The sequence below is a fragment of the Labeo rohita genome, chromosome 19 (assembly GCF_022985175.1).
Source record: "Labeo rohita strain BAU-BD-2019 chromosome 19, IGBB_LRoh.1.0, whole genome shotgun sequence".
NCBI classification, from domain to species: domain Eukaryota; kingdom Metazoa; phylum Chordata; class Actinopteri; order Cypriniformes; family Cyprinidae; genus Labeo; species Labeo rohita.
This window is the reverse complement of record NC_066887.1, coordinates 20,837,104-20,856,729: the sequence shown is the minus strand read 5'-3', so window position 1 is coordinate 20,856,729 and position 19,626 is coordinate 20,837,104. Positions and strand designations below refer to the sequence as shown.

Genomic DNA, 19,626 nt, shown 5'->3' with positions numbered 1-19,626 from the left:
AACATTTGCTCAAGCAATAATATGAAAAAAAAAAAACTAAAATGAGCTCTGAAAGGGCCTTTGACTTACAGTTTAAGAATTCATGGGTTAAGATTTAACCCATATCTTTCAAACATGTTAGAAATGATAACAATGAAGAAACCTCAGGTCAGAACCTTTCAAAAATAATATTTAGTGAGTTAGAGGCATGCAACAGGTTTAGTTACACGTACAAGTTCTACAAAAACAAACAGCAGCCACATTTATGAGCAACAATAGAATTTTCTTTACAGCATAAAATGTGTTTGTAACCTAAAAACATTTCTTAAAAATGCTCAAGCGTTAACGTAAAATAATTTTTTCTTTGTAAGTAGCTTTGGATAAACATAAATGTCATAGTCAAATTAATTAATTCACACACATAGATAATGTTTATACAAAATAAAAAATGTTAAAAACAAACCCAGCGCTGAGTGAAATATGGACAAACCCAGCAACTGGGTTGTTTTGACCCAGCAGTTGGGTTAAATGTTTAACGCAACATTCTGGGTAGTTTTAGTTAACTTAACTATTGCTTAAAATGAACCCAAAATAGGTTGGAAATTAAGATTTATTAATAAGTTGAATAAATAATAATTCAATAATAAACATTTTTGAATTGCTTATTAATAAATGTTCGCCTTTCAGTTATTGCTGATGCCTCTAGTAACTATTTATGTCTGATTATGGGTTCATTTTAAAACAGCCATATAGTAATATTTAAGCAATAGTTGAATTAAAACTACCCAGAAGACTGGGTTAAACATTTAACCCAACCACTGGGTCAGAACAACCCAGTTGCTGGGTTAGTCCATATTTCACCCAGCACTGGGTTGTATTTAACCCAGCAGTTTTTAGAGTGTCTATGTATATAATTTAGAAATATATTTATTTATTTTAAATATAAACACATTTAAAATGCATTTGACGTATATAGCCTATATTGAAAGTTGGATATGTTAAATGTTTATTTTGAAATAAATATATAAATTAATATATTTAATTTAAAAAAGCAACCAACAAACAAACATCTCTAGCTGACTAATATAATGAGTTGAAACCGGTCTAACAACGTGGTTACAGATCCAGTAACTTTAAGGTGGAACTACAATACCCAAGGTTCTTTGAGAACACATTTCACGCTTTTCCAGCATACTCGGCTTTGACAGAGGTTGCTTGCAAGTGTTAATAAGCAAGACGCTTTGGCAGAGTGGGGTACTGAGACAACCAACAGCTTTACCTTCCCATAATGCGCGAACTCATGGAGTAGCAGCATGGCTGTTCAAGGTAAGACTTTAACAAACGTCTCGATATTAATTTCTGCGGAAATTTTTGTTTATTGAAAAAACGCTTCAAAAGCAAACAAACCAACAAACAACGCTTCCCCACAGCCCGGTTGGGATTATGATTGGCTGCCGATCAGCCGCAGATCTTTGTCCTGCTCTTGCGCTGGAAACCTATGACATAGAGATGGGCTCGCGGGGCCCGTGGGCTTGAAATCAGTCTATGCATGTACTGTAAAGATTCACGATCTGCATCATTCAGCATCTGCACGTCCACCCACTGATTCACATCTCGCCGCGGAACACCACTGAGAGCAACAGAACACAACACACCATGTTCCTACTCCGAATGAATCATTTTAATGTTTAGAAATCGTATTTTGTGCTACTCTTTCACGTAGGTCATTGAGATGCGATGCGTTCTTCATTGAGGAGAAGCGGACTGGCGCGAACGCGTTATTATTAATCAGCTTTCATAAGGCGGTCGAGCTGGACGCTTCTGTTAGACAGGTGTTCCGTTTGTGTTTCGACCACCTGCTCTGGTACCATGATGTTAGGGCAGTCTCCACACCTTATCGGGGGAATCCTCTGGATTCAAAACCCAATGCGAGGTAGGTTTATCACTGAGGACATCTGTGTCGCTGTCATGATCTGTCATTTTTCGAAACTTGCATTGACTTAGCGAGTGTAACTGTATCGTATTGGCAGATCAAGTAAACCAGTTTTGCAAGGTCATGAATAATGTGAAGAATTAACATCACTTAACTTCAGTCACATGTATGATCGAGTGATTTTACTGCCATTGAATGCTTTGATGTGGAATGACGGGTTATGCAGAAGAAACTGGGACTAGTTTATATTTCTAAATGTCGAGATATTTAAAAAAAAAAAAAAAAGTAAATTAAAGTCCTCACTACAAAAACCTATTTGGCATTTCCGTTCCTGCATAGGAAAAATATACAGCTGTTTGTACAGCAATGTGATACACTACACTTTTACGTTTGTGACAACATGCCCCAATAACCCTTTTGTGTACTGTTGTCACAATGGAGCCTGTCACTACACAGACAATTATGGCAAATATAGCAACATGTTAACAGCAAAACAATTGTGGAAAAAAAAAAAGTTTACTTGCATATTTATAGAAATATGATCTTGCTTTAGTTTGGAAAAAACAAAGGGGGTTTGGGAATCTTAATAGGATCAAACACGAACCTTCCTAATCATATAATAATTCGGAATCTTTAACTGAAAATATAAATTTCAGTTTATTCAGTATCTGGTTTGATTCTTAGATTCTTGTTTGATCCGATTTGGTCTGATTCCAATATCAATTCCATTAGCATTCTTTAGATTCTTAAAATTCAAGTTTACTTATAGCACATTTAAAACAGCGACAAGTGCTTTACAGTTAGAAACAGCATCATAAAATTAGTAAACAAAAACTGCAACCAAAAATAAATAAATAAAACACATAAAAATTGCTATGCTTTTATAAATAACATTTTATATATAATAAATAACTCTATCTGTGTAGGTGATTGCCTCCAGTTAGTTTTAAATAATGACATGCAATTTAAAAAAAAAAAAAGCTTATTGTTTACATTGTACATAGGTTTTTTTTTTTTGTTTGTTTGTTTGGGTTTTTTTTAAGCATTCGCTTGACTTGCTTGGGCAACCCATTATAGAGTTTGTTGATGTTCTGTGTTGTACATTTGTAACTTTAACAAAGACAGCGTAAAAGAAATGCATCTTAACAAGCTTTTTGGACTTCCTTTTAATGGTTCCATCGTTAATTGGAGGGTCATTCTGTACCCAATACAGTAATTTGCATTCTGGGTAGCTAGGATTACATATGCAAACCTTTTGTAGTCAGCATTCTTAAGATGTCCTGTCTCAGCAAGTAGTCAAGAGAATAAAGTAACTGAGAATATACGTTCCACATTAAAGGCATATGCACAAAATGTACACATCTTTACAGATAATGGATCTTTAGGGAGTGTACATTGTTCAGTGTAACTCCTTGCTTGTACTGCTGGCCTGCTGTTTTATTCCACTGAAAAATGGGCATTCCCTACAGATCTGTTGCAAAACTCTGTGTGATTATATATTTCAAACACTTTGTACTGTAGTATGGTTGTTCAAAGAGTCTTGTTGTATCATCTCAAGGGATCTAATACCTTATCTTGCTCTGGGTGTTTTTGTATAAAAGCTTTGGCTCTTAAAAACACTTTTTATTCTGTTTCATGATTGGTCATCAGGGATGTGACATATAAACTGAAACCAAGCCTGAATGAACAAGACACAGCATTATTACTCAGCTGGAGGGCTGCTTGGTTCATGCTCTGCTGAATGTTTCATCCTTAGTGGATACTTTTCTGCTTGTAGAGTGATGCTTACATATTATAGAACAGCAGAACGGTAGATTTCTGCATGTGAGATATACATGGCGCTGACACTAATATGCAAATATATAAAATGAGGAATGCAGGTGTGCTTCCTGTATGTAATATTGAGGAGCGAAATATATGTTGGAATGGCCTGGTGACTGAGCGCTTACATAGTCACAGGAGACATTCAAAGACATTTGCATTCTCAAGCCACTGAACTGACTCAAGATCAAAACGGTGAGAGACTCCCTCCCACTACAGGCAGACTAGGAGACTGATGTGGTGCAACACATTGCTAATATGTATGCAACGCTGAAGAAACTGTCGAAAGATAGTGCGATCCAGAACACAGCTTCTGAAGAGAGCAAGCTCTCGTCTTTGATCAAAAGAATTGACAAAGTGTTACAAGAACCAGTTTCTGCTATATAGGGCAGTTGAGTTGGCAGCGATTTCTTTTTTTTTTTTTTTTTTTTTTTTTTTGTTGTTAGATAAAAAATGTTCTTTTTAGATTTGCGGTTCTTCAGATCACCGTTTTGGTTTTTGGGTGATTGTGGCAGTCCTTCAGCAGCGTTATACTTTATTTAAAGGCATATTTCACCCAAAAAAATGAAAATTACCCCATGATTTACTCAGCCTCAAACCATTCTTGGTGTTTATGACTTTCTTCTTTCAGATGAATACAATTGGAGTTATACTAAAAGTGTTTTGACTCTTCCTAGTGTTATGGCAGTGAATAGCTGTTGAGATTTTGAAGTCCAATAAAGTGCATCCATCCATCATAAAAATTACTCCACACAGCTCCGGGGGTGGTTAATAAAGGCTTTCTGAAGCAAATCAATGCATTTGTGTAAGAAAGATATCCATATTTAAACCTTTAGCTTTGGTAAGAAGTGACAAACATTATAAACACAGTGGAGAGAGCAAAACAAAACACTGGTCACAAATTAGAAGTACAAAATGAGGATTTGTAAAGAAAAATGTTGGAAGATTTCAAAATAAGCCAAAAGGAGACTGGTTTTCCTTTGCTGTAAACACAACTTGGTTCTTACAAGACTATATTCTCACTGGAGCTACACGTATGTCCTATGTCATCCGCTAGAATGCCACTCTTCCGTGAACGCGTACGAAGTTAACAGAAGCTAGAGATTACAGTTTGTACATTTTTAAATATGGATTTTTTTTCTTACACAAACACGTTGTTTCGCTTCAGAAGGCCCTTTTTAACCCTCCGGAGCCATGTGAAGCACTTTTTATGATGGATGGATGCACTTTATTGGACTTCAAACTATCAACAGCCATTTACTGCCATTATAAAGCTTGGAAGAGACATTTTTTTTAATATACCCAGATAGTATTCGTCTGAAAGACGAAAGTCATATACACCTAGGATGGCATCATGGTGTAAATTACATTTTTGGGTAAACTATCCCTTTAAGACAAATTAGTCTAATGGTACATTGAGTTTTCAGTCAGACTTTATTTTAAGGTCTAGTTCTCACTATTATCTAACTATGACAGCCAATATGCTAGTAATTTGCATGCAAATAAGCTAGTAGTAGTGTGAATTGGTCTATAAAAGCAAATGTTTTGTTTTAAAATGCAAGGTGACCTGTTTTGAAATTTTGACCTGTGTACACACTTCTGCTTCAAGTTTGGGATCAATAAGATTTTTTTCTTTAAAATAAATAAATACTGTTATTCAGCAAGAATACACCGAATAGTGAAATTTGGGGATCAGGGAATCATGGCTAAATCATGCTGCAGGTCACAAGGGAGAAAGGCAAGCAGGTACTGATTTTCCCAGGCCTCTCAAATGCCATGCCATTGACAATGTAGAAGTTAATTTCAGTTTTTTAGAAGAACTGACTATATTTACAGAATGTAGAAAAGATTGCAGTCATGTATCTTGGCTGGAGGCTAGGAAAAGTGCTTTGGCAACCCAAAGGAGGATTTCATGCATTTGATAAAGTACTAGAATGTTTGCAAGTGAGAGAAAGTTCTCTCAAGGTATGAAAAGTATACAAGTTTGATATTTATTTATCGCTATCACAAAAATTCAACATGCTTAGCGAATGAGAAATAGGATTTACAGAATGATGCCTTGAAAGCCTTGGTTGACTTGCAGATATTGGAAATACACCAGAGTGTTGGTGTAGCAACTGTGTTCTGAAGGTTTCAGACATTGTAGGCTTAGAAAGTGTGGAAACAGATTAATATTGTTACATGCGCCAGTCTGAGAGGTTTAACTCAACGCTATTGATACATAGGTGCATTTTCTATTCCAGCTTTTAAAACGTTTTTGAGGAAAACTTGAGAAAATTTGTCATTATTTACTGAAAACTCTCCTCAGCTGTAGCTCTCAGATATCATTAACTTGCATATATTCGTATCAGACAAATTTGATGTTAACAGTGTGAAACAATCACACTGAAATTAAATATGTGCGTATTCATTGGTCAGTCACTGATGATTTGATTTGCATAGATTTATCAGTTTTAAACAAGAACAATACAGAGTAAAATATAACCCGAGCGCAATGCATGAAACACTACATGTGTCTTTAGTGCAAGCATTCCTCAGTAAGTTATCTCTGCAGCTGTTGACACCTGGGCAATGTAAAATATTTGTTTCTCATACCTAAGTGCTAAGATGGGATAAAAATCACTTGGAGGTCTTGGCACATTATGTACATGTCTTCTTAGGAATACTATGTGAACAAGTACAGAGCATCGATCTGATAGATCTTCAAAGAGACCTCTCATATAGAGACTGAAACTTTTCATCTTAAGTCTCAGGGCCGTGTCGGTAAGCTGCAAATGCTGTCTCACCCACTGGAGGGATCAATATGGATTGCTCTGCACGTCTATTTATTCACTCCTCATAGCTATTTTTACTTTAGAGAGTTGACGCCGAAGGGAAGGGATAAAGATAGTCAGTCTAATTTAAGCCCTGATTAATATTCAACTGAATTGAGGCTAGAGGAGCTGGCTGCTATTGTCATGTTCACAGCAATGAAGCATATTAAGTTTGCACAAGTGTGCATGTTCAAAGTCTTTTAAGTATTTTTAGTACAGCACCTGATTAATTTGCTGTAAGTGAAGCATTCTGACTTTATCAGCTCTCCTTTAGTGAACTCTTACCATGTAAAGATTGGATTAATAGTAAGAGATGTTATCAGACTTGTGCCAGCCAAAAATACTGGACTCAATGTCAGTGCAAGTCAAGTGTTTTATTTTTTCCTTGGTATGGCTATGGAAGTTACAGTACATGTCAGCTTCTGAGCTTACACATTTGTTGCCAGATGGTATAGGCTGATTTTTATGTAGAAGAGTCCCACGTCAGTATCCTCTCAGATCATAAGCTGTTTTATTTAATTAGCATTATACATATGAAGTTTTCTTCAAGGATAAGATTCTTATTTGCTTGCTAAGTAATGTCATTCTGACTGTTGCAATCAATAATTCATCTACTGTCAGACTACAGGTAGATTCATTGCTTTGAGTGAATTACTTGCACTGATTAGGTTTACAGTTCTGCAACCTAAGTTTCCAGATTTAAGCTGGATTTTAAATTCTGGATTTTCTTTTTTTCCATAGTTGTGCACTTAAATGTACAGTACAGAAACATCCAGAGTCACTGGATGTTTGCTTCAGTATAATTTGGAAATAACATTTTAGGGGAACCAGATGACTGTATGTTGCTGAACTTGATGTGTATTGTGTTCTAATGTCACCATTAACAGGAAATGGCAGGTGTCAGGTATCCCTTTCCTTGGTTACATTTGCTGAGTCTACATATCAAATTTGGGTAGCCACAACCGGTTAAAAGTGGAGAGGTTTAGAGAAGAGTATTTTAAGTAGAATAAAATGACAACAAAATAAAATGACAGGTTCTCCATTGTGGATCTTGAGAGAGGTTTTATAAGTAGAAAGTGCACAGTCCCTGTGGACGGACGCCAAGCAAGAAACTCCTTGTTTCTGTAACAACAAGTCACAAATCCCTGAAATAGAATTTTGAAATGCTTTCAAAATCTTGCTCCTGATTAAATATTTATATCTGTCTCAGTACTTTGCATCCATATTAACTTGCAATACTTGCTATTTATAATCTCTCTCAAGACCTTGACTGTTTCAAATGTGCAGCGAGTGTTTTGCCTCTGTTTTGTCTGCTAAGCAAGTTACTGGTAGGTCAATGTTGAGGATATTTTTGGAGTAAAGTTTTTTCTATTTAAAGTGGGTCACCAGCTTTTTTTTTTTTTTTGAACGATGTACAGTACATCTTTGTATTCATGAAACTTTGCTCAGCATCAAATGGTTGGCATTAATGCTTGGGACACATCATTATGTCTTAACTGTTGATAAGTTGTCGGATTGAATCACTTTAGAAACGATGACGAATCGCCCTCTTGTTTTTTTAGTCAGACCTGAGCCCGGCTGACCAGTGGTACCCTGAGATCCAGATTCGATTTGGAGATGTAATGAATTGAGTAGACCCATGCTTTGTCTTCCAGGGCAGGGTCCAATATCCGTATCCAATTCTAGAATTAAGGTGACCTACTTTATAGAGCAGGGACAATCCCTTTATCTTGGATGATGGTTTAAAATTGAGAAAGGGGGCCAAGATTGGAAGCTTTCTTGGCTCACATATGGGACAATTAGCTCTCTCTTTCCCTCTTTCTCTGTGCATCTTCAAAGAGCTCAATTAGAGCTTTAGCAAGCGTGTAACAAGGAGTCCACTGAGAAGTGGCCCTGCTGATTTGAAAGCTGTTCTTCAGAGTTTTCTGAGTTAGCATTATTGAACTTTCTTTTCAGATTTCAACTGCACAGGCCAGCATACTTAGACCGATCTAGCAGATAAAATTTTTCTAGTCAAGTCAGTCATATAAAAACAATTTTAATTTGAACTCTCAGCGACCCAGGCTTGATAGTAATGATGTATTATCTTTTTTTTTATACATCGCAGTTTGGATAGAGCAGCTGAGCTCGGTAAAGCCGCGTTTGACAGTGTATCACAGCCACAGTCTAGTAGATTACCCCTTTTATTCGTCAGTGCTGTTTGAACCATTTCTTCTCCTAATCTTATCATACAGCTATAAAATATAGCATGTTGTGTAGAATTCAAATGGGTCTGATTTTTGTGGTCTGCACCGACTCACACATATGATTCGTTCCGTGCTATCGTGTCTCTGGACCGGAGCAAACTGTGCGTGCTGCGGATGGTTCGTATGAAACCACGAAACCAAACTTCTTTTGCCACAATGGAAAGCATATTTACTACGGATGTCACAGTTCTCAATATAATATTGAACCGTTCAGTACGACATCCACGGTTCAGTGCACGCTTGTGAATTGCGGTTTTTCGGTTTTGCATTTACATGTTTTATTTCTCTTGAAATTTGCTGTATGTGTGCCCGCGATTTCACGTGCTGAAATGAGGAAACGCTTATATTTGAAAAAACAACACACGCAGAGCATCATCCATTCTAATGACATGCTATGAAAAACCTTTCTAAACCCGTTGTCCAATGGAGGTAAAAAAAAAAAAAAAAAAAAGTTATAAAAAACATTATAATTCACAACATCAGTCGAGTGTTTGAAATAACTTATGTGATCTGATGTGGATTCTTATCACAGAATGAGGTAGACAATAAATTCTATACTCATTAGGGGCCAAGCACCGGAGGTGCGGTGGCACCTATTGTATCCGTTGGCGTTATTATTATTCCGCTTCTTCTTCTTCTTCTTCTTCCTCTTCCGCCGCAAGTCTATGGCAGCCCATAGAACCGCTTGCGGGAAAGTTGTATAATTTTGCACACTGATAGAGGACAGTCTCAACATTAACCATAGCAAGTTTGGAGTCTCTAACTCAAACTCTCTAGCGCCACCACTTGTCCAAACTTTCAAAAAATTTATGCTAATAACTTTTGAACCGTAAGCCACACAACAAAAATTCTTTTTTCCTCTGATTCCTTGGCTTATGCCGAGTTGAATGGACACCAAAATTCAAAAATCGTAAGGTTTAGTTTTTTCGCTATTCTCAATTGTTCGTAAAACCTACTTTTTCGAACTCGTCCTAGGCCGTTGCACCGATTGTCACAAAAATTGATCCAGATCATCTTCAGACCATGCTGGCAAAAAGTTATGGAATTCAAGTCGATTCGTCCAGCCGTTCACGAATAACACGCAAAAGAATTCTACGAAAAGCTAGTAAAAATCAATGTGAGGCTATATCTCCGTAACAATTTGTCATATTGACACCAAACTTGGTGTGTGTTATAACAAGCATGACCTGAACCTACCTGCAGTGTTTCGGTGCAGTGCCCCTAGTGGTCAGGAGATACGAAAAATGGCTATTTTTCTTTATAACATCTGAATGATTTGTCCAAAAATCACAAAACTGGTCTCTTTAGATTCAGTGTGTCATACCGAGTCGAACCATATCCAATTTTCCCATGTCAGCCATTTTGGGTGTCGGCCATTTTGAATTTAGCTTTAAAATGCTGTATCTTGAGAACGGATTAGCGTATCGTTTCGACATTAATTACAAAAATGTTCGGCACCATGCCCTGAATGTACATAAAAATTTTGGGGCCAGCGCCACCTTGTGGTCAAAAGTTATGACGAAATTTCAAAAAATGCTAATAACTTTTGCGTACATTAGCCTATTGAAATGAAACTGATTTTGATAGATTCCTTCGGTCATGCTGAGAACACCGATACCAATTTTGCCCATTTTGGCTGAACTTCCTGTCCGCCATTTTGATTCATGTTAAAAACCTACTTTTTCAAACTCCTCCTAGACCGTTAGCCCAATTTTCACCAAATTTGACTCAGATCATCTTCAGACCATGCTGATAAAAAGTTATGGATTTTGTGTCGATACACGAAACCGTTTTCGTTTAGCGCATCAACGAATTTACTGGAAAGATGCCAAATTGCATCCGAGTCTGTATCTCTGCAAAGCTTTGACATATTGACACCAAATTTTATATGTGCTATTGTCACCACACTCTGACCAAGCCACATCAATTTAGTAACAGTGCCACCTATGGGTCAGAAGTAATACGCCATTCACTAAACATTAATAATGAAATTTACAAAAATGCTAATAACTTCTGCCTACATTAGCCTATTGTAATGAAACTGATGCCAATAGATTCCTTGGGTCAAGTCGAGAACATTGATACCCATTATGCCGAAATTGGCCAAACTTCCTGTCCGCCATTTTGATTAATGTACAAAACCTACTTTTTCGAACTCCTCCCAGACTTTTAGTCCGATCTTCACCGAATTTGACTCAGATCATCTTCAGACTATGCTGGCAAAAAGTTATGAATTTCGTGTCGATATACGAAACCGTTTTCGTTTAGCGCATCAACAAATTTGCTGGAAAGATGCCAAACTACATCTGAGGCTGTATCTCTGCAAAGCTTTGACATAATGACGGCAAACTTTGTGTGGGTCATTGTCATTTCACACAGAACACGTCACATCAATTTGAAAACAGCACCACCTGTTGGTCAAAAGTGATAAGCCATTAAATTTTATTACGATTGGTTGTATTTATGATTTTTCAGCCATTTCAACTGATATTATCCTAAAATGGCTTGAGTTACTCACTGTTGTAGTCGGTCTGCTGCTACTTGCCGTGCTTAACTCCTCATTCTGCCTCTTTTGTGCTTGGCCCCGCAATTGCTGCTTGCAGCTATATTATTCTATGTATGTCTGTAACATAGAAGGAGGCGTGAACCGGTGAACATTTAAACACTTTAATAATAAAATCACCAAACACAAAATAAAGTCCAGGCCTGGTCCTCTCTCGTCTTCCACTGTCGTTGCTCCTCCTTTTATCCATCCGGAGCTCCTCCGTGGGACTCGAGACCAGTGAGTGGCGCAGGTGTCGCTCATTATCATTATACTTCACCGGCCTCGTTCCGTTCCCACGGCTCTCAGCCCCACCCCACTCGTCGCAATGTCGGTTAGCAATGGCTTATGAAAATACACGGCTTGATGAACACAGATAAACCATATGTTATTGCAGACGAGTGTTTATTGTCCTTACATTTCATCATTCAAAACGTTTAACGTTATATCTTGGTTTTATTCAGTTACAGCAATAGCGAAGCCTTTATCCATATTAGAGAAGCTGGAACGGAACGTCATCAGTGATACTACTTTGACACATATGTGGATTTTCTGCATGAAGGCGCCCTCTGGCATCCAGTATAAATGAAACCCATTCTATTTTGCGTAAAAAAAAAAAAAAAAACCTTTTTCAAAAGAAAAATTAAGCAGACATATACTAAACCATGCTTTTTCCAGTGTACTGAGGTTTTATGGGAGTATTTTGTTAATTTGTTGCCAAAAAAAAACACACTGAAGTGGCAAGATATCAAAACTGAACCGAACCAAAAACCGTGGTTAAAAACCGAGGTCTGTATTGAACCACGTATTGAACTGTATTGTTGCATCACTAGTATTTACACTGTCTGAATCATTCCCGATCTCCATTCGCCGTACAATAAATGCTTACTCTTTGAACAAGTGATTGATTTCAGCAGCAGCTTCAGCGTCTATTTGTAGTGTAGGGGGCGGGGCGCTTCGGATTCTAGAGTGCATTTGATTGGACAGAAAGTTTGATGAGAAGCTAAAGTGCAGGGTGATGTCATCAAAATGTTTTGATGTTTATCCATATTGGCGGAAGTGAGAGACTGTAATTTTTGAATGCTTATATCTTCTAAATGCAAACTTTATCATTGTTTTGTAGCACACAAGCTTTTAGATAACCCTTAAGGCTAACAGATTCATGCAATTTTGATTTCATGGGGACTTTAAGAAACCACTGGCTTCATAATGTACTTTTTTTTTGTGTTGAATCTTGGATTAAAAAAAGCTACGGTGAGTTTTCCAGGTTGCAAAACCTTCAAGGTTATGGTTAAATATTATGGTTAAAATATGCTTCACTGCCGGCTAAAGGGCTAAACTAGCCTGGTCCTGAGATACTTGTACACCCCACTGACCCCCTGTAAAGCATTTGAAACGCGTATTGAAAGGCCTGCAGTGCAGTTTGACCTTTTTAAAAGCTTTCCTAGTGAGACAGAAGGCCAAAAATTCAGTATGTTCATCTCACAGCAGCCTTCTGACACTCTCTAAGTTCATTAAAGGGATAGTTCACCCAAAAATGAAAATTCATAAAATTACGGTTTAACCACTGATGTCACATGAAGTATTTTAATGTGATGTCCTTACTACTTTTTTGGGCCTTGAATGTGTCAGTTGCGTTGTTGTCTATGCAGGGTTAGAAAGATCTTGGATTTCATTAAAAATAACTTAACATGCGCTCCGAAGATGAACAAAGTGTTACACATTGAACCAAAATGAGGGTGAGTAATTAATGACCGAATTTTTTGGATGAAGTATCCCTGTCAGGGAAACCAGCTTGGTCTGATCCTAGTTGTTGGTTTCTCCTTGTGGGTAATGTATATACTGTAATAATTTCATGCTTCCAGCCTCCATCAATGTGTGTTTCAGAACAGTTGACAACATTAAAAGTGAACTGCCCTCACAGTACACCCTAAGCTTTATTTCTTCACTCCATCCAGCTAGTGATGGAACACATTTGTGTTCAGAATCAGCTGATTCTCAGCTAACTCCACTTCTGTTTCTGGGTCACACACTGAGTGCACAAACAAACCACTCCACTTTTAAATGACCTGCCATCTAGCCTTACTTCAGATTGCGTAGCCATCACAAGCACAGCTTAACTCATCATGAAGCACACTAAAGCGCTGCATATGATATACTCACTATACTGCTGAGGCTAAGGGTAATGTGAGTCGTGATGTTCAGACACTATTGAGCTGAATCGATCTTCTGTTCATTCATCCTTTCCGGCCTTTCGTGTTATAGGAAATGCTTCACAGTGTAAACCAACACTACTTTCCTTCTTGTTTAAAGGGACAGTGGATAAAAAAATGTATGCTAGTTTAAAACCACTGTATCACCCTTTTATTTTCTTAATGCAACAGCTCTTCAAGTGAGCAGTATTTATTTTAAATTCCAGTCTTTTGTAGCATTATAAATGTCTTTGTCACGTTTGATCAACGTAATGCTTCCTTGCTAGATACATGCATTAATTTTCTAAAAATCATATTGGCCCAGAATTGTATAGCACACAAGTGTTTTAATTGTTATTATTTATTTTTTATTTATTTATTTATTTATGTTTTGAGCTTGCAGCCGTGACCACTATGCTGTTTTGTTGAGAAGAGCTGTGTGAATTGTCTTTAAATTGTCTCCCTTTTTATTCCATGAAAAAATAAATAAATAAATAACGACATAAGAGTGAGTACAACTAGTGCTTTAAATGAGGGGGAGGAAAGCAGGGCTGGATTAAACGGTGAAGCATCTCTCCCCCTGTCTCTGTCTCTCGCTTCCTTCTTTTCACAGTGCGCATGTCGTACAGAAGAGAGGAAGAACGTCCTGATCTATATTTAGAGGCTAAGGCAGAAAAAGCATCCTACCCACCTCAAGGCCCAACATCAGCCCCCAGCACATGTCCACCCCTCCAAACACACAAATCAAGGGCAATGCTCTGTCTCTGAGATGAATTAAATGTATAATTTATATATCCCGTGGACCGCCTGGCCAATAGACAACCAGACTGAATGGTTTCAATTTTGTGGAACCTAAGAAAGATGGAGAGCGAAGCATGGAGAAAAGAGAAAGGGAGGGAATCTGAGAGAAGGAAGCACATCGTGCTTTGCATGCTAAGTTGCTTTTGTTTCAAGGCTGCTTCTTTCTTGTAGATGCGCTGGCTCTGTCTGTTTTGGAACAGACACATTCGACAGGATGAATATTCCCAGCATTCACAGCAACAGGGGCTCAGTAAATAATAGCAGAGCAATTTGTTCTGCTCAAGTTATCAGTCGTTCTCTCACTAATGGTATTCAGCAGATGTCATCATGGCTTAGATTCATTTGATGACCTGTTACGCAATGCCACAGGCTGGTGTTAGCATTGAGAGCTTGTTGAGCTTATCATCCAAGTAGAATTAAAGCGGTAGTTCACCCAAAAATTGCAATTTTTATAAATTACTCACCTTCATCTCATTTCAAACCTGTATGACTTTTTGTTCCACCAAAAGAGATTTCACAGAATGTCCAAGCAACTCTTGAGCTTAAGTGAAAGTGAGCGTGAACCAGGGGTCTGCAGAAGGTCTGGGACCTTGGCCACCACATGACTGACGGGTAAAGCAACCAATCACATGTCAGACCGGTGTGTGTAAAATTCTTAAACGTATTTTAGATTTCGCGCTGCAAACTAAATATTTCACAAACTTTTGAAAATCCAGCGTTTAGTTGATCCTTATAAGCACTCATCGTTAAGACGGCTTTATTCTTTCGTGAGGGGGTTTGGCATCATAGCATCTTTATTTCCAGGTGGAATATTAAAGGAGAAGTCCACTTCCAGAACAAAAATTGACAGATAATGTACTCACCCCTTGTCATCCAAGATGTTCATGTCTTTCTTTCTTTAGTCGTAAAGAAATTGTTTTTTGAAGAAAATATTTCAGGACTTTTTTGCATATAGTGGACTGATATGGTGCCCCGAGTTTGAACTTACAAAATGCAGTTTAAATGCGGCTTCAAACAATCCCAAATGATCCCAGCCGAGGGTTGAAGGGTCTTATCTAGCGAAACGATTGGTTATTTTCATAAAAATAATACAATTTCTATACTTTTTAATGTCAGGCAGAGCGGCTCCCTGTTCGCAATGCACTAAATATTGAAAGAAAATCCTAAATACTGAACTGGGGTGAGGCGCTTATATGAATGTATTGCTGAGAGGAACTAACTGTTTAGATGGCATTTTTCTTTTTATCTTACCTCTGTATAATGCATATGAATTTTGTTTACAGTGGGTTACCAAGGAAATGCTGTATCACTGCTGTTCCATAAGCACCACCTGCTGTCAGAGTGTGAATTTGCGTCTTATTTAGCCTGGCTGCTGTTTGTGTTTTGGCCAAATGTTTTATGTAGGTCAGGGGTGCCCAAACTCGGTCCTGGAGGGCCGGTGTCCTGCTGAGTTTAGCTCCAACTTGCCTCAACACACCTGCTGGGAAGTTTCTAGTATGCCTAGTAAGAGCTTGATTAGCTGGTTCAGGTGTGTTTAACTGGGGTTGGAGCTAAACTCTGCAGGACATCGAGTTTGGGCATCCCTGATGTTGCATAATTTCACAAAGGTCAGATCATTCTGTTTTTGAGTTAAATTTTTTAATTATACAATCTAATTTGCATAAAAAACTGTTCTTGCTGTAGTTTGATTAATGCATATTTTTAGTTAAACACAGCACTAGCACCATTTACTTTTATTGTATGGAAAAGAGCAGCTTAGACGCCCTGCTTAACATCTCCTTTTGTGTTCCACAGAAAAAAAAGATTCATGCCTGTTTGAAAAAGGTTGAATAAACAATGACATAATTAAAATTTCTGGTTGAACAATCCCTTGAATAAAAGAATTTCCCCCCCTTTGGATGTTAAATGTTCTGTTGTAAGCTACTTGATTATTGTTTGCAAACAGATGGGATGGAAATTATTGAATTATTAACCAATAAGCAGTTGGCATATATGCTGATTTTTCTAGTCTCATGTGCTCTGAATTTAATCACATATTGTTGTCTTCGAGATCTGTGGTTAGTCATTAACCACCCTATGTTTCCACGCTATCAGGCAGCAGTTTTATTTTGGGCTTTTAATTCAGTCTTCAGCTTTGTGTAATTTCTGCCAGAACAAGCTTCGTCTGGCTCTCATCTGCTTGGCCTCAATTCACTCCAGATAACATGACAGACGGATTTGTTCAAGTGTTTTACTCTTTAACGCTCAGCAGTTTGTCACAACGACAGACAGAAAAAGCTTAAAATGTGCTGTGCAAGGATCAGCTTTTAAGACTGAGTTTTAATAGAATTACTATAATTTTCTTTCATTACTAATATTATTATACCTGAAATATTTACTACATGGTCTGTAAGCATTAACCAAATGATTCTGTTCTTTCTGAGAAATATCAAAGCCCTAGTTTTTGATATTCTGTGTCTATTAACATTATGGTTTGTCCTCAAAAGTGCGTGAGACATATCTTATTTCAATCAGGCAGCATTATAGAAATGCTGCGGTGTCTATCAGACTTTGGCAGATGCGTAATTTTGCCGTCTCATGCCATCTAGAGGACAATGTGAAAAATATGTCTTATAAAGAGTGCTTTAAATGCTGACGTTCATGCTTTATATTCTTCAGAGACCTGGGAAAATGTCAGTTTTGCCATTTCAAATTTTGTTTTGCGTTACATAATACAAAAGAAAAAATTAAGTGTCATATGAGGAGCATTTTCTGAACACTTGATCTGCCATTGCTCGGACAGGCAGACAGATAGTCCTGCCTGAAACTTAAGTTTATTAATTATTAATTTATGATTGTTAAAATACTCTACATATACAGTAAACATTACACACTTCACCTCCAAGATGCTTTCTGTAAAACTGAATTACTGTGTTTTTTCTGTCTTTTTTCTTATATATTTTGGAAAGAGCATTTAGTTACTGTAGGTTTACATCCACACACAATGGCTCCACCTTATGGTCATTAATGGTCACTAACCAGTCTTGAACTTGTTGATTTCTACAGCTGTTCACTGCAATCTGACCCAGAATGGCATCGACCATCAGGTGTGCACAGAAGATGTGACCTCACACCTGGAGGAAGTGTCTGTTGATCATGGACTGGATGATGACAGCCCAGGCTTTCAGGACCAGAGTCCTGGTTTCCAGCGACGGTCTCCACCTCAGCGCTCTGTCTCAGAGTCGGAGCTCTCCAGGGTGAGAATAGATTCAAGACTATTAACGTGAACTCAAACGCTAATGACATCTATAATTACACTACCGCTTAAAGGAGAAGTTCACTTCCAGAATAAAAATTAACAGATATTTTACTCACCCCCTTGTCAACCAAGATGTTCATGTCTTTCTTTCTTCAGTCGTAAAGAAATTGTTTCTTGAGGAAAACATTGTAGAATTTTTCTCCATATAGTGGACTTCTCTGGTGCCCCTTTGTTTGAACTTCCAAAATGCAGTTTCAGTGCACCTTCAAAGGGCTCTAAATGATCCCAGCCGAGGAAGAGGGGTCTTATCTAGTGATAACGATCAGTTATTTTCTTTAAAAAAAAATAATACAATAACTATTTACTTCTCAAATGTTGTCTTGTCTATTCTCTACGATGCACATGCAAACTCTGTGTAATCTGGGTCAATACAGTTAGGGTATGTTGAAAAACTCCTATCTCATTTTCTCCTCCAACTTCAAAATTGTCCTACATCGCTGCAGAAGTACCGACCCAGTGTTTAAAGTGAACATGCAAAGACGATCAAATAACCTTTACAAAAAAGATAAAACAGGAGAAAATGAGATGGGAGTTTTTCAACCTACCCTAACTGTATTGATCCGAAATACACAGAGTTTGCATGCATGTCACAGAGAATAGACAAGATGTCTTATATACTAAAAAGTATATAAATTGTAATTTTTTTTTTTTTTTGGAAAATAACTGATCGTTTCGCTATATAAGAGCCCTTTAAAGCTGCATTTAAACTGCATTTTGGAAGTTTTAAACTCTCGGGCACCATAGAAGTCCACTGTATGGAGAAGGATTCTGAAATGTTTTCTTCAAGAAACAATTTCTATATGACTGAAGAAAGAAAGACACGAACATGGATGACAAAGGGGTGAGTAAATTATCTGTAAATTTTTGTTCTGGAAGTGGACTTTTCCTTTAAAAGTTTGAGGTCTGTAAGATTTTTTTAGAAGAACTCTCTTATGCTCACCAAAGCTGCATTTATTTGCCCAAAACTACAGTAATGTAATATTGTGAAATAGTATTGCAATTTAAAATACATTTTCTATTTTAATATATTTTAAAATGTTATTTTTTCCTTTGGCAAAGCTGAATTTTCAGCAGCCATATTTCAGCCTTCAGTGTCACATGATCCTTCAGAAATTCTTTTATATATGCTGATTTTATGCTCAAGAAACTATTCTTATCAATTTTCGATTATTATTTACATAATGTTTTTTTCTGGATTCCTTGAAATGGAAATATTTTGTAAAATTATTTTATTTTATTTTTAATAAAAATGTCACTGCCGGTTTTGATCAATTTGCATTCTTGATCAAAATACATCCTTCCTGAATATATGTAATTTAATTTAAAAAAAATTTACAGCAAATTTTTGAATTGTCTTTTTGAACATCACTAATGAATATATCCCATAATTTACACTATTGTTGTAGTGTTGGTGACTGTAAAATACATTATATTAAAATCGTATCAAATTATAGAAATGCACAGGGTTCGTCTACCAAAGCACTGTTTTTGTTGCCAAGCCCGAATGAAGCACTGACAGAATGTGGAATTCATTGACTTAATTTGTTCAAAAGCTTCTTTCAGTTTTTGTTAAATTAGCTTATATTTAATGATTTGCCATATTGTAAGAAAAACTTGGTTTTGTTTGTTTCTTTGAGACCCATGTAAATTGTGACTTTCTGCAATCCAGCAGGACAGGACTTATCAGACATCTGACAACTGATTTATTAATTGATCTATCTACCTTATTTTTCCAGTAAGAGTGGGCAAGGCCATTTGAAAATTGAATGGGTGTGGCTTCCGGTGTCATTTGCTTGCAGATATTTTTAACAGTACAAAACAGTTGATATTGCAAAATGGTGTGTCTTAGCATATTATTTTATTGTATTATCTTAATTATGAAAACGCTTTTTTGTAGTGAAAAGTTTTACCATTTACTGCACTTTGTTATTCTTCTCATTATTTCCCTACAGCAGCTAATGAACTGGAAGCCTTGCACATTCACAGAAAACGGTGGATTAA

At 37.1% G+C, this 19,626-nt stretch overlaps 1 protein-coding gene across 3 annotated transcripts in view; it reads left to right on the top strand.

Moving 5' to 3' along the window:
- The first annotated feature begins 1,139 nt into the window (after nucleotides 1-1,139).
- The window catches only part of samd12 (sterile alpha motif domain containing 12), a 101,317-nt gene continuing 82,830 nt past the window's right edge, over nucleotides 1,140-19,626 (top strand). For 2 of the 3 annotated variants that reach the window (XR_007829832.1, XM_051136918.1), the window contains exons 1-2: nucleotides 1,586-1,912; nucleotides 17,373-17,563. Coding sequence is in view for 1 of the 3 variants with exons in the window: in XM_051136918.1 (XP_050992875.1) it covers nucleotides 1,849-1,912; nucleotides 17,373-17,563 (255 nt within the window). In the remaining 2 variants the exon portion in view is untranslated. Of the gene's footprint in view, nucleotides 1,306-1,585; nucleotides 1,913-17,372; nucleotides 17,564-19,626 lie in introns of those variants that run through there. The other variant, XR_007829833.1, reaches the window with a different exon arrangement.